This window comes from Lottia gigantea (assembly GCF_000327385.1).
Source record: "Lottia gigantea unplaced genomic scaffold LOTGIsca_72, whole genome shotgun sequence".
Lineage (NCBI taxonomy): Eukaryota > Metazoa > Mollusca > Gastropoda > Lottiidae > Lottia > Lottia gigantea.
This window is the reverse complement of record NW_008710427.1, coordinates 1198899-1215687: the sequence shown is the minus strand read 5'-3', so window position 1 is coordinate 1215687 and position 16789 is coordinate 1198899. Positions and strand designations below refer to the sequence as shown.

Sequence of the window (16789 nt, the reverse complement as noted above, 5' to 3'; positions counted from 1 at the left end):
AAAAGACCACCTTCTGTTTTGATTATACACTCTGTTTGTATTATTCTTGTTTTCTTTTTAATATAAAGATACGCGTAGGCCATACGTATGTAAATAAAAAAGAATAGCCTATTCTTTGAAAACTGAGATAAGTGATCTACCAAAGTCTTCCTCAACTCTCATCATGCATCATGACTAATCCACATCCAAAGATCGACAAAATGATGCAATGGTTATCGTAGATCATGTAAGATTTAAAAGAATGACAATGTACGGCAAAAGAAGGTCCTTTAGGGCCCACCCTTCTGGTACACTGCATCTGTCATTAGCTTACAACATCCGTAATACCTGAACTTACCTATAATTTGTTTTAGTTTACACAATGACTGACAATTATTGTCAAACTGATTTCAACGAGAAAGATGCCCTTTCAGTAAATTGGTTCCAGAACAGTTTGATCATACTCAGATGACTTGTGGCTTTACTTCTATAATAATCTAAATAATTGAACTCATCTTAAGTGAATTGCGTGAAATAAATTCGTTAGATTGCATTGATTTTCAGATTAAACTAATTATAGATGAATTATTAACAAATAATGGAAGTCGTATGTTTTTAGCGGTTTTATGCACACGGAAAGTAAAGATTCCTGCACTCTGACCTCAGAAAGCTCCATAGTACAAAGCAAACTATGCAAACTAGATGACAGCTATTTTTTTCTTATGACGTATGTCACAATATGCCAATGACATTCAAACCCTTTCTTTTAAAGCTACCAACCAATTCCGATACTGCTACTAAACATCACGCATTATTGCATTTATTAATTTATTACTTGCCCCTACGAACAAACAAATGTGGTTACGGGCCTGCGTGTAAATGTAGGAATCGTCTGTTGACACTCATGTGTAGGCCTCTTGTGAAACAGTTTGACCGCGTAACTATCTCTTGCCGTTTGAATAATGGTAAAAAGATTGGCCAATGGCCAACATTAATTGGCGTTTAAAAACTAGAGAGGAAAAGTAGCGACATTTCAAAAGGTGCAAAATGCCTCACACAAAATGAATTATGCTATGTATATCAGCGATCTGTTGTGTTTCAGGTTGATTGAATTTGTAATGTTGAAAAATCCGAAGGTATTATCGCGACCTTTGCCGGGATTAAACCCTGGTTCTTCAAGTTAGCGAGCAAGCGCCTAACCCACTGAGCCACCGCGGTCATTGGATTTAGAGATGTTCTTGTAAATGCATTGAATGATTAGGATTGATGTGGTTGTTTTTTTTTTGTATACTCGCGTTATAGATTAACATCAGAAATAGTATGATCTTTAAAGAAATATCGTGTTTAAAACATGACCAAAACACTCTGGGGCAATGTTCAACTTCGTGTAAGCATACACATTTTATTGAACAAAAAATCAATGCACATTCGTGAATCTTCTCTAAATGTATTTTACATATTTTACAAAGCTGGCAGCTTTAGAATTGTGCACAATTCTAATATTTTGTGGCGTGTTCCACATACAAGCAAATGTTAAAGGGGTAGTCTCATTTTTTGGTGGGTTGTGAAAGTTATAGATGCTCGAATTAATGAAAACTTTTGACACATAGCTAGAGATTGTCCCTCACCTTATTTGAAAGATTTGATTAATAATTATGTCTTGTAAAATTCTGAAGGTTCAACTAAAAATACCGAGAATTTAATACACATCCATAAACTATAGTTTAACTGATTTGTAAATAATGAGCCCACTCTTTTATTAACCATTTTAGAGACAAATTCATTTTGATCAAGTATTTTACATAGTAGTAGTATATTTTTAAATCAAGCAAGCTTATAATTAACGAGTTACTTTCTTTGAATAAAATTATGCATACTACCCCTTTAAAATAGTGCCAACTAACGGTCCTTTGAATTGTGAAAATACTATAAGAAATGTACTTAGACAATCTTAGACAATCTTAGACATGTCAGAGAATAAATTGCTATTAATAATCAACGAGAAAGACGTCAAATATTTACTATTTTGTTATATACAAAAATATAGAATTAAAATAACACCACTGTGTTTTATTATAAAACATTGCCAATTGATTGATTCTGCTCTACTGAGTTGTTGCAAGGGGCGTGTATCATGTATATTATGCTTTAGCTTCAAAAAAGAAAAAAGACAAAAAGAAAAAAAAAGAATAAGGGAAATGCGTGAAACGTGCACATGTTTTAAGCCACATAAGGGACATGAAACGTGAAGAAGATGACGTTCCCTTGGATATGCCATGCTGAGCTTGGTTTTCAGCTTCTTAACTGATCTACAGTAGCTGACAATGGTGGATGAGGGGAACCTTAAAATGTTACGTCATCACCGAATTCAAAAGTTATGTATATTGAGCCTGGATGTCTTGATAGACGTGTTCCAGAATTCTTCAAGGATTACTTACACTGTACGGATGAAACTTATCGCTGGTTTAAACTAATATAAAATTGAGATATTGACAGTTGTTATATCTTGTCTGGTTGGCAATTTGTCCAAATTTACAGACAATTGAAGTTCTTATCAATTTTAGAAGACATAACATCATTATTTAATCGTTTTTTTTTTAATTTGGCAAAATTGAGAATATTTCTGAGAAAAATCTTATCAAATACAGGCTCTGTTAATTAACGAAAAATCATAACTCAATACTGTAGACACGTGTATAAATGACTTGAGTCAACGAATTCAATTTAAACATTAATATTTCGTAAAGGTTTTACTACAATATGGCTATTTAAGAACATTTGTTGATGGGTCATCTAAACGATTTGGATCCATTTTGAAGAAATTGATAGCAGACACCACTTTATTCAAACCGCTTATGCACTGGGAATAATAGATAGCAGAGACTTTTACATTAGCGTTCTGTTGTTCATTCGATACTTTATAATCGGGAACTACAAATTTTTATAAAGGGACGATACTGTGTAGTTTGAAGCAGACCACATATAATTCCAGAATTTTTCTTTAACAGTTATTGAAATTGAGACTGCTGTGAGGTGTAACCTTGTGGCCATTAGCAAAATTTTGTTACAGGGCAAAACGTGAGCGGTTAACAGTCGGTTTAGAATACAGTCGGCTTGGAGACAGCTTCGTTTTTCAGGATAACAAATCAACCTAAACGTATTAATATCTCACTTTATTAGGCTTATCTTGTTTAGAAAATAGCTCATCCATGACAAAAAAAAAGCGAGTTCGTCCACAGTTAATATACTATAATATATGTTATTTTGTGTAGAAAACGAATACCGGTTCGGAAATTACATCAAACAACGTCAAAATTTTTCGGCTTTTCACTTAAATATAGTGTGTATATCTGTGATCTATTATTAAAATAATCATGATAATTGCTTTGGAAGTATATTGATTTTAAGGGAAGTGGTTTTAACGCGCAGAATCATTTGCTTTGAAGTAGTCTATATCCGGTGTAAATAAAAACGTTATGTAAGGTAAACAATGACTTTTATTTGAGATTATATACCTTTTCTCTTAGTTATACCTGTATAATATATCACTGTAGAAATCCCGGACGATTAGAATACACCTCATTTACCACCGGCTTATTGATCTCTTAATATTATATAGGTCTAACGTTACGAGGCATGTGAATGTTATTGAACACTGGAGCTGTGGCATGATTTACTAATAAACACTGTTTAGAAGGTATGATATTTTCTTTATTAGGCTGGTATCTAAGCTTATGGTTTGTCTTTTGGGAGGGGGATAATTAGTTATGGACTGATGGTGGTATGCGGTGACTATACACTTGCGTAAATTTGCATTTTGTGAAAATAAGGGAGTCGACTTAGTGACGGGGGATGAGGAAAATGGGTGAATACAAAGCTCCTAACACTCCTGAAACGGAATGATCTTTAAACGGACATAAAATCACATAAACACCATTACGTGCGAATTCTAGTCATAGTATTAGGCCTGTATTTTATCGCGGGTATTCAATATTACGTATGGTTATCAGTGATTTAAAGACAGTTACAGTTTGTGTTATCAACAAGAAACTCCCACGATTAGATGACCCCTGGTTAAATCTTAGCCTAAAGATAGTCAATTTAAAGGCATACACCAGCCTTTTATCAATAATCAAGATCATAGTTGCCTTTAGGTCTATGTTCTATACTTCAAAGGCAAACATGTACTTCTTAGATGACACAAGAGTTAACACGGGCTATAGTTAAGGGTCCTGTTAGAGAAATTGAATACTGCTAATGCTATGGTAGTTCTAAAGGTTCACTGATAAACATGAGTCGTGTTATGACACAAATTCAAGGCCGGTATTGATTTCAAAAGAGTCCTACTTAACGACCTTTGACGTCTATTATAAATTGATCGATTGATAATTGTTAATCTTCAATCAGTTTATTTTTACGTCAACCCCACCATTCTTAATATTCAAATTTTGTCAAATGAAAGACTACATATTATGTATTATATAATATTATATAATGTGGATAATCACTACGTTTACTTTAGATCACAAGTACTTCTTCTAGACTCTATAATAGAACCGCCCTGAAGAGGAAAGGGTTTGTATGTGTGATATAGTTAACCTCCGTCACCGGTTCGATTCATTGAAGCACTGACCGCTCTATAGGAAAGTTCCTACCTGATATTAATTGAACCTATTGCGCATATAATAAATACTATTCACGGTAATCATTTTCTTCGTCCCAGAAATCGCACTTTGACCTCCATTGGTTTCTACATAACTGCTAATCGATAATCTGTTAATATTATGACAATCCCATTTATACCAATATCAAGATTAGTACTTAAACAGTTAATACAAAATCTGATAAACAGACTTAGTTAAATGGAATCCCGATATGCCAAGGGGAAATGTCGCCGCCCTATGCCAAAGTTACTTTTGAACATGTTGAGAAGGGTTAAGCGCATATCGATTTTGTACACTCCTATACAATAATAGAAAGCCTCCCACTGAAATGAAAACATTAGAATAATTAAATCCAAGTTTTGTAATGTTTATCGATGGAAGATGGATTCGCTTATTATTATTGTTTATTCCTTAGCCGACCGAAATATAGTTATCCCGGTATATTCCCTATAAGTTCAATACCATATTTGCTTTGATCAATCATGAACAATGCCCATTATGTTGACTATAATAATTAATCAATACGAATCCAACTTGAGCCAAAATATTTACATACATTTATTAAATTTCTTCTCTAAACATCTTTACTATAGCCTAATGCCAGTTCGTTAGCCTACTTCTGATAATGAGCTATTGATGTGTTCGTTTTGTTTTGTTTTTCTTTCAACTAATCAGCCTTGAACTTGAGTAAGCTACAAGTCCAAAGAATTTATTGAAATTTATCTCAACTAAAAATGTGGGCCCACTGTGGCGGACTGTAGCCAGTCATACAGTCAATGATCATCGAAATTTAAACACTTCTATTGATACTCAGATTTCTACTATTTTTATGTGCTGAAATACACAAAGACACCCAGTAAACTCAAGCCATAAAGTCCCAGAAATTGACCCGAAGAATATAATGAATAATAAATAGTTAGCAATAATTGTTCACGAATGACTATAGTTTCAAAGTTGTTAACAAAGACAGCTCAACCCTTTATGTCTACAATTCAAATAACCGTCACATGATAAAAGCTTACATGAGGAGTGAGCGAAATGTTTTTTTAGGTTATAATAAAATGAAAATTGTTTTGCTTTTTTGTAACTTTTAAGTTTTCCTAAAGAAATTTGCATAAATCTTTGAGGAATTAGGGGTCGAAGAAGATAGTCTTCACTTCTACAGATGCACGACTTTTACTTCAAACTTGTCAAAATTGCAAATAGAGGACGCGTTTTAGTTACCCCTCTTAATGTAATATGAATAAAGGTGTTCAAAGATTTGTACACTTTACTCATTACATATTCGTATATTTATCGTTCCGTTAATGAATTAAGTAATTGAGTATTTGTATTTGGCAGAAAAACCATGTATGAAGACAATGACCTCAGGTTTTTTTTGTTAACACGTGACTGACCTTTAATTCTATTATCATGTAAAATTGTATATTAACACTATTCTTGTATTGTACTATGACGTATATTGTGGTGTTATAAGTGTTCATTTCGTAATTTGTTAGAACTGTATGTTATATTTATTACTACTTTCAGTTAGTTCACCACTTTGATTACAGTTCAAGCTATGAGTGGATCACCCACCAGAGCCAATTACCAGAATGGTGGACCATACACAAGTCCAGTTCCGAGAGGAAGTTACAGTAATAACTCAAGAAACGGCTTTGGTTCTCCGACTAGAAATGGTGGACCATACATGAATGGTTCTTCACGGAACGTGTCACCTGTGAGGAACGAATCCCCAACAAAACAGTGGAGTAAGTCATCTTTAAATGGATCTCCTAAAAAGAAACCTAGTACAACCAGAGTTGCTCCCACTGAATCAACAACACCTCAAGAAAAACCTGGAATACTACAGAGGTTCAGTAACGCTATAATCAGCTCATTAGAATCAGTATTTTACAAGTAAGTTGTCGTTAAAAACATCTTTTCTTTAATCAGGATGTAAGTTAGGGTGTTTGGCTTAGAAAAATAACTACTCAAAATACACAAGTGATGCATTTTGTAGCAAAATCCTCCAAATTAGGATATCATCCTGAACGAGCTACGAGATAATACTAATTTCTTTTCATGGACATGTCTTAACAGTCTTTGATTAAAAACTTATGCCAAAAACTGTATTTTGATATTATTCATCAATACTACAATAGCCTCTATGTTAAGGGGATATTCTCCTTTTCTTGTCAGTTGAAAAGTTTTTTTTTTTTTTGCTTAAATTTGTAAAAAATATACTCCAAAATCTAGAGAAATGTGCCCATTTACGTTAACGTATTAATTTTTAAAGTCAAAAACATTACGTAATTAACAATTAGTACTCTCCGTTTTTGATTAACCCTTTAAAAACAAATTCAGTTCAAAAAGATCAAAAGATACAAAGATATAAGTAGCATACTTTAGAAATATTTTCATGTAATATTTACGACGTTTTTGATAATAAAAACGTTTTACTAAAAGAGGTGAACACCTTTTTAACCTATATTTCCGACTATATGATAATATTCAAAATTACCACTTTCAGATTAGGAAAAAGTATAGGTACACATCCTATAAAATACATGATAGGATGTATAATAATTGCTGGTTTGTGTGGTATTGGTATAGCATTAGCATTTAAAGAGACTACAGAAACGAATAAATTATGGGCAGCAAGTGACTCCGAAGTTATCATGAATTTAGAACTAGTAGAAGAGTGGTATCCTAGCTCTACCAGATTTGCAGTTATCATGGTGAAAGCGCCTAATATTTTGGATCCATCAATATTTGGAAAGGTAAGCTATATAAATTATAGCTTATTTCTAGAGAAATAGGCCTACACAGGCCTATATTTAATACAGGATAGTAAATTTTATCCAAGGTACTATTTGAATTACTTTACCAACTGTATGTTGCCACTCGATTTCCCCTGTGATCAGTGCCAAGCACACCACCAACAGCATTTTAATCAATCCTTTAAATATATTGAGTGATATACAGCTTATTATAATTAGACAATGTTCAGTTAGATATTAAGTTTGATTTTTTTTCAGATGCTTGATTTTTATGAGAAAGCTGAAAATCTACAAACAGATTCTGGTGACGAACTGTCTGATGTTTGTATCGCGTAAGTCATTTACTTTTATTTTGATATATAAATATTGAAATGAAGTAGAATCTTTCCTCCTAAGGTTTTGCATCTCATTGAGCTTTCAGACACACTATACACAGTTTGAGAGAAATGTTGTCAGAGTATAAGTACTCTCCTAAGCTTTTTCGATTTCCAGAAGTGCAAGGATCTTTAACGTTTTTAGAACGAAGCAAACGTTGTTTTGATTATAAATTGTAATGTCCCGTCTTATCGACATACAAATTTTCACGCGAGCTCTACGAAATATGATGACATTTCACTTCAACTAGGAATAATTTTGACCTATTCTCACATCAACCCTTGAAGTTTGAAGCTGGTCTAGTGGGGCAGCTTGATTTAGTACCTCACATGCTATGAATTGCATAAACAAAATCGGAAAACATGGAGAACAAGAAACAGTAATCAGTTGCTATCGATGAGATTTTTTTTTATTTCAATGTGACTGTTTATTTTTTACATGATAGTGTTGGTGCCTCGTGTTCTGTAAGTAATATACTAGAATTATGGAGCTATAATGGTACTATAATAAGAAGTTTAACACAAGCGGACATTTTAAACGAGATAAATACAGCTACCATAAAGTATGTTTGATGTCACTGTAAAAGATCTTAATCAACAAATAATTTATAAAGTGTACCACGTAAAGCCAATAGCAAATGCCATGGCTAATAATGTTATTTTAAATGCTCTCTGCTCATATACGCGCTTTATAAGATGGTCATAATGTAACACAGCATAATCGCGACGAATGTATCCGTATTTAACCCGATGTCACTTTTGTGAACCAAAACCATTTCGCGTCTATTTTAGAATGTTTATTACGTAAAATACACTGAAGTCCTTTTTTCAGTCCAATGTCAGGAAGAGCTTATGATGTTTCCACAGCATTAGGTGAAATAAGTAAAAATAGTACTGGTAGTATAATAGGATCGACTGGTACTAAGATGACATGGTTATTAAATGGCAATGATACGGTAATTATACTTTGATTACCAAAGATTCCACCAAATGTAGATCTTACTATTTCTTAAATCCAGTAGATTGTGTTTTTGTACTTGGACTAGATGAAGTTATTCATTCAACGCTATTGTTTTAAAGTAGGTGTAAAATGAACAAATTTTTCTTCACACACATGAAATTAATAGATGAATTACTAGCTGACATATCATAATAAACAGTTGTTTCAGAACCAATGTCGTGAATGTTAACTTTAAAGCAGGTCTTAAAAAGTGGACTACAGACTTTTGTACTAAATATCTTATTTGAAAATGCAGTATCGTGAACAATTTCTTACTTCAGATAAAACTGAAAAGTGCAGAATGGGAATCTAAATTTTTAGCTCTTGCTGAAAAAGAAACTGCACTGACAATCAATTATTTTGCAACCAGAAGGTAAGTTGAATGAAAGAAAGCATCAATATACCCATGAATCATTATAGAATTAGACAAACGTCTAATAAAAGTACACAATTGGCTTTCTATACCTCAAAATCTGTGTGATTCTTTATGGAACTGCGTTCACGCCATGGGGCGAGGTAATTAGGTCACAAGAAATTCGGTCACCGACACTTTGGTCACAGTAAAAAGGTCACACGGTAATTTGGTCACAGTAATAAGGTCACATGGTAATTTGGTCACAGTAAAAAGGTCACACGGTAATTTGGTCACAGTAATAAGGTCACACGGTAATTTGGTCACAGTAAAAAGGTCACACGGTAATTTGGTCACAGTAAAAGGGTCACATGGTAATTTGGTCACAGTAATACGGTCACACGGTAATTTGGTCACATTAAAAAAGTCACACGGTAATTTGGTCACAGTAAAAAAGTCACACGGTAATTTGGTCACAGTAAAAAGGTCACACGGTAATTTGGTCACAGTGAAAGGGCCACATGGTAATTTGGTCACAGTAATACCGTCACACGGTAATTTGGTCACACAGTGATCTGGTCAAGGCAAAACTAGTAAAATGAAATTACTGGTAACTGGTGTAGTGATATTTATTTCATAATACATAATATAGTGTTCTGCTTGCCCTCTACCAGAGATGGATGGGCCTTGTGGGGCCCTGAACGGTCGAACAGTATTTGGTATACCTGTCAATCTGCAGCTATATAGTTATTGCTGATACAACCCGCCACCGGTCTGCCTTTTAAGCTTGCAAGCCATACCACCGTTTAACTTTTGCCGACTCTCTCCATTCCAAATTACAGAATTCTCACTCACTGAATGCAGCCTGTGAAATCATCCAGTATTGACTTCAGCAATGAAGTTGATTTAATATGTATTTTATATATAATCTCCACTACTCATAAATTTCCGTGCCTGTACCAATAACGTGAGCGTTTCAAAGCAGATTCTTTTCGATTTTTATATCATTGCAAGGTCTTTCAAGATTGAAACGGCTTGGTAGCACCTTTCAAGATTGAAAAGGCTTGGTAGGCAAATTGATCTAAAGACTAGTTCATTAAACAATCGAGACAATGCCACTATAAATTTAGGTCACATAGGCCTAATCGTTTATTATTTCAGTCTCAAACGCCACTTGATCGATTTGAGGACCAGAAATACAATTCTGCGGAAATATGAATTCCACATTCAGTGGTAAATTCGAAAACGTAGTCAAGATTGCAGCCTGTTTGATGAAAACGTGCTTTTCAATTTGCGAATATCAAGTCTCAAATGTCTTGTCGGACTGTGTCGGAGGATTCATGACACCGCATCTGGACATAGCAATTAGTCCAAAGAACCCCCATGGGACGAAGAGACGAACACTATGACTTTTAAAGTCATTGGAGGTCAAGGTCAAAGTCACGAACCTACTTAAGTTGTGACATTGCCCGTCCTCCACCATTTATTGAATCTAGTTATCAACTACAAGCGGTTGATGTGAATAAGATGACCAACACCACCTAAAATGGGTAATTTTACTGTGACCAAATTACTGTGTGACAGTATTACTGTGACCAAATTACCGAGTGACTTTTTTACTGTGACCAAATTACCGTGTGACCTTTTTACTGTGACCAAATTACCGTGTGACCTTTTTACTGTGACCAAAATACCATGTGACCTTTTTACTGTGACCAAATTACCGTGTGACCCTTTTACTGTGACCGAATTACCGTGTGACCTTATTACTGTGACCAAATTACCATGTGACCGTATTACTGTGACCAAATTACCGAGTGACTTTTTTACTGTGACCAAATTACCGTGTGACCTTTTTACTGTGACCAAATTACCGTGTGACCTTATTACTGTGACCAAATTACCGTGTGACCTTTTTACTGTGACCAAATTTCCGGTGACCGATTTACCTGTGACCTAATTACCTACATCCCACGCCATAACCTGCAAGGTTTTCACATTTTATTTTTTTTCCATAAGTATACCTGTCTTTTTTTTGATCCAAAATATTATATTATTTGATCGCCAATTAATCATACAATGTTTTTACTATAGTTTTGGTGATGAAGCCGGTGGAGCTATATCTGGAGATGTAGCGTTCTTATCTGCAGGATACTTTGTCTTGATTGTCTATGTAGCAATTGTTTTGGGTCGTTTTAACCAAGTTGAGCAAGGAGTAAGTACACTTTGATACGATCTGATGATGATGATGATTGCCTGATACAATTACTCGAAAAGCCAGTCAGACCAATGGATAAAAAACAGTCTTAAACTTGACTTATTTATCATGATCCATATCCTGTTTTCCTCATTTCAGATTTATTTAGCCTTCTCTGGTATCTTGTGTGTTGGATTCTCCATCGCCGTGTCGTTTGGATTAGCTTCAGCATTCGGTTTAGAATATGGTCCGCTCCATTCAATTCTACCTTTCTTGTTGCTAGGTAAGATAAAACGGAATCTATCTATTGTATATCTGAACTTCTCAAATTACTTTCAAAATGGACTCAAGCCATCTACAAAAACTAAACCGATTATTTACATTTTGAAGCAGAAGATGATGTAGCATCTTGTTTGCCTTCTGAAATGTAACTTTCAAGATTTTTAAGAAGGTAAAACCAACGATAACTTATATTAAGGCTTCAAATGAAATAAGGTATGCCACTAACATAACTACATCTTTATGTTGTATAGGTATTGGTGTTGATGATATGTTTGTTATTATGGGAGCATTGAACAATCTGAATCCTGATGAAATCGAACTTGAAATCCCGGAGAAGATGGGACATGTCTTAAAACATGCTGGATTGTCAGTCACTGTGACGTCATTAACAGATATTGTTGCCTTTGGCATAGGTGCAACGACGGTAGGTACTTTGTCAGTAAAGGATTTTAAAACGAGGTTTATCTCTTGTATGTCTGATTTAATTACATCACTCGTCCGCCTTTTATTCATTATTCTTGTGTTTTACATAAAGTTGTATATATCAGTTGCGATTTCTAGCTAACCTGGAAATCTGAAGAACTATATCGACATAGGCTGTTCGGATGTTAAGAAGTTTTAAAGCGAGTTATTCTATGTCGGACTTTCTCTTTAAAGATACGTCGAAAGTAATCGTAGTTATATAGATGTTGCTCCTGTCCTTACAAAAAGTTCTAAAAATATTGTAGGATGTAGGACCCATATAACTTTATTAACTTCTATTTCTTTTCAGCAACTTCCAGCCTTGAAATCATTTTGTGGTTTTGCCTCCCTGGGAATTCTCGGTCTTTTTGTTTTTCAACTAGTGTTTTTCACTGCTACACTAACATTAGATCAGAAACGACGAGGAGATGATAGAAATGCTTGTTGCTGTTGCTACAAACATAAAGACTACACTCCTAATGCCTGTAGCCAGAAAGAAATACTCATTACATTTTTTAAGAAATATTATGCACCATTTTTAATGAAACTTCCAGTCAAGGTAGGTTAAAATACACATTTAGATTTCGACAAAAAGTATCGATATTAAATTTTATAAATCTGACAAACCACCACAGCGACTGTTTTGTTTATATTTTTTGCGTTACCTTTCCCATCTCGAAATACTATTACCAGCTATGTGGAGCCTTGTAGATGATTTTTGTTATCGATTTGACCCGTAATTGAAGATTTAACACCAATATCTTGAAATCTGCTCACAATAATCTGTTCACTACAAAGCTTCTATTAGAGTTTCGTTCCCCAGCATAAGCGTAGGAGACGGAGGGGCCCGAATATCAACTTTTCCAGCCACACAAGTAGAGTTTTAGAGTGATGCTCCAAAAATAATTAAGTTCTGAAAGAAAATCTGCCTGAAAATTTTCTGACAAACAAGTCTGCCACCCAAACAGCACTTCGACACGTATTGCCCCCGGTTAAAACTGCAGATTTCTTAAACAAAATTGGAAACTTTATTTATGCATCTATCCACCATTTAAAGTGATAATGCGCTCCAATTTATAGGATATATTTTGAAATATCAGTATCATAATGCCGAGTTGGAAATGAAGCTAAAGGTGACAAAAAAAAAAAAACAAAACCTCTATAATGATATTTATCAATAAATCAAAATTAGCTTCATGATATTACGAAACATCCCTATATGTTATTTTAACACTGGGAGAAGGGTGCATATGAAGCTTGTACTCACTCCAATTTTAAAAAGTACCATTTTTTCCAGATTGTTCTATTCATATTAACCCTGGCAATATTTGGAGCCAATGTGTACGGTGTCATAAGTTTAAAACAAGAGTTCGATTCCAATTGGTTTATTCCTCAAAATTCTTATGCATTCCTTTATTTAACTGAATCCGAGAAAATATTTCCAGATGACGGGAAAAAAGGATCAATATATTGTGGTAAGATTGAAAGAACTACTCGGGCTTTATCTCACAGATGCCAATCTGTCATAGGAATCGCAAAACGTTTGCAGCTCTTTCATTTCATTCAACATGGCTCGCACCAGACATAAGATGCAAAATACATGTATTGAGAAAATACACTAAGAATTTGTATCATGACTAGAAGATGTTTTTGGTGTGACTTTATCTTAATTTAAATTATGATTTAAATAATAATATCTTTTTGATTCATGTATGATATTTGTAGGTAATATTGATTATTTTGGAAGTAAAGTTAAACTGGATCTTATTTATACGGGTATGACTAATAATGAATATGGTGCTAATGGTACTTTCGACAGTTGGTTTGAAACTTATACTTCCTTCTTAGAAACAACCACCAATCCCATGTATACATCATCTTTAGATGCAAGTAAGTTCATCTTGTTGAATCTTAATATATAAACTGTTGTTACATATTACACAAATAGTGATTTTAAAAATATAAATTTTAATACCTGATTCTGTATAGAAGAGTATGAAATTGGTGTTCTCCTGTTTTATCGTCCTTTACACAGAGCGTCATAATCCAATAAGATTCATTTCAATTGAATGATCCGCTCGTGATCATCTACATAGTGGAAAACGATCGACTGTTTTTTTTTTGTCTCATGTTCCCACAGCTGGTCGGTGAAACACTTGACAAGACTCTAACCCTCGAAAAAAAGTCCAAGACCAAGACTGTTCATGTGCCCGCACCCTTAGATTCACAATAGCAAAAACCGTAGGGTCCACTTTAGTGAAAGGCAAACATCCGGAAAGAGGAATGTGATCTGTTTATTTGAACATGACATAGCATTAGAAATTATTTTTCGGTTTTACATTATATGGGCTATTTAAGGCGGTGATTAACCAAAGGGCCGCAAAAAAGCACTCCTTCATTAGATTACACTCAATCTATCTGTATTGTAGATAAATACCCTGTAGATGAACCTGCTTTCGTTGATACATTATATAAATATGTCAACATTGAGCAACGCAGTTTAAAAAGATTGATGAAATTTGCTAACACGACTGGTGGTGATTTAGTGGTATGGTGAACTTTTCTTTCATATTTTCATGCAAGATAGATAGCATTTAGGCTAAAGTGACTGGTCAGGAACATTTCATAAAATCTTCATCCTTGAACTTATTCTGAATTTTTATTTTATTTTGCTGCCCCAAGAATTATTTGGAAAAGAATTGGTTTACACAGTTATTCTAAGCCAGTTCATAATTGACTTTTTATTTCAACACAAGGGTTAAAATATTCAATAGTTTTACAAAGGGTTTTAACTATTCAATCTAGAATATTGAACTGTTTAATTGAAATATCTATTCGATCTGTATGCTGTGAAGCTGCAAAAGTGTCAGCCTTTTTCCTTACACACTTAAATAGTTACTTTGATAAGCTGTAATCTTTCATCAGCTTCTTTATCATCATAATTGTATTTGCAGGCAAGTCAGATGGAGTTTAAACTAAAGAATCTTCCAGACTCTGCGACTGAAATAGCTGCTATGGACAGTTTGAGAAAAGTTATATCTGATGCTGGGTTTCCTAATACTGACTGCTTTGCATACGCTAGATCCTTTTTAAATTGGGAAACTAATAAGGTGAGCAAAATATCAGAAAACTTGTAAATGTGCCTCCTTATTGACATACCAACTCCAAAGGAAAACCAATTAGGTGTGTCACTTTGCAAAATTGATGTCACGGGCTTTTTAAGAGCCAAGACTCTATTCCTCCTAAGAGTAACTATCTACTATTTGAGCTAGAATCATAACTTCCAATACTTTTATATTTCTAGGTTATCAAGAACGAATTGTACAGAAACCTGGGTTTAGCCTTTGCCTGTGTATTTGTGGTTACTCTAATATTAATAGCTAATTTATGGACATGTCTAATGGTATCATCTTGTATTTTGTTTACTTTGGTGAGTGATATGACATGACATATGTCAATGATTGTTAACTGGAAAGCTATGTAGCCTATAGTCTTGGGCTACAGGCTGTGCACATCGATAGCTGAAAACCAAAAAAGAGAAGGCCAATTTTGCTGTCGTAAGAAAATGCCCCCCATTGCTTAGGTGCCTATTTTATTTATCTGAATACATATTTAGTATGACGATTATCCAAACCGTTGCATGTAAAACAAATTCATCTTTGTCTTTTGTAGGTAAATGTCGGTGGATCAATGCACTTCTGGGGTTTAACAATTGAAACTGTTACTAGTATACAACTGATTCTAGCTATTGGTCTAGCTGTAGATTATTCAGCTCATATAGGACACACTTTCATGACTATTAAAGGTACCAGAGACGGTAAGTAATAATAATAATAAAATTATATTAAGAGGGTCAACATGGATAACAGTTGCTAAATACGACACTGATCGCCTGGTATCTTCTCTTATACCACATCACCTAACACTCTGAGAATAATCGTGAACACGTTTCATATTTCAGAAAGAGCTAAGGAAACACTAAGTGAAATGGGACCACCAGTATTCAATGGTGGCTTTAGTACTTTTTTGGCCTTCGTGTTATTGGCAGGTAGCAACAGTTATGTCTTTTCAACATTTTTCAAGGTTTGTTATTTCATTATAATTGACATGCACGATTTCATCTCTTTCACATAAAAACTCTTTAGTACAAACAGTCCGAACCAAAACTCTAAATCCCATCATTGCTGTTCAATATAACACTGGAAAGAAGGGAAATTGAATAAAAAGGTTAGTGTTATGCGAAATTATATGATCATATGGTGACATAATATTGAGAAATAACAATCTTGATCGATTTTTTTAAACAAAAACATTTAAGAGAATAGCAGAAACGGCCATCTTTGAAAATGATCATGATGACGACCGTCATATTTCTAAAGAGTCTAAAGAGGTTTGAGTCTGCGTTGGTAAATATCTCTGCAGCTTTGATGTTAAATGTTTCAATTACTTTTGTTCGACATATAATATTTAATTCTAGGTATTTTTCTTGGTTGTATGGTATGGTTTGTTTCATGGATTAGTTTATCTACCAATATTACTATCATGGTTAGGTCCTAGTCCATACCTTACAGCAGACCATATTTACCATACCAAAGTGCCACCTACTGGTGACCATGTAGCTCATCATGACCACTCATCAATGAATGGTATGGCTATGACCAATAGTAGTAAACAGCCTTATAGAAATAATGTAAGTTTAATATTTTATTTTGAATAG

At 34.1% G+C, this 16789-nt stretch overlaps 1 protein-coding gene across 1 annotated transcript; it reads left to right on the top strand.

Annotated features, from left to right (window-relative positions):
- Nucleotides 1–8238: 8238 nt before the first annotated feature.
- LOTGIDRAFT_130973 (hypothetical protein) lies at nt 8239–16789 on the top strand (the record flags this gene model as incomplete). The annotated part of the gene is made up of 14 exons (XM_009066012.1): nt 8239–8342; nt 8612–8735; nt 9061–9152; nt 11226–11346; nt 11488–11611; nt 11862–12034; nt 12383–12631; nt 13370–13613; nt 14475–14625; nt 15032–15182; nt 15377–15502; nt 15745–15889; nt 16034–16155; nt 16550–16789. Coding segments are annotated over 14 exons (2166 nt in total), but the record flags the coding sequence as incomplete, so codon positions are not given.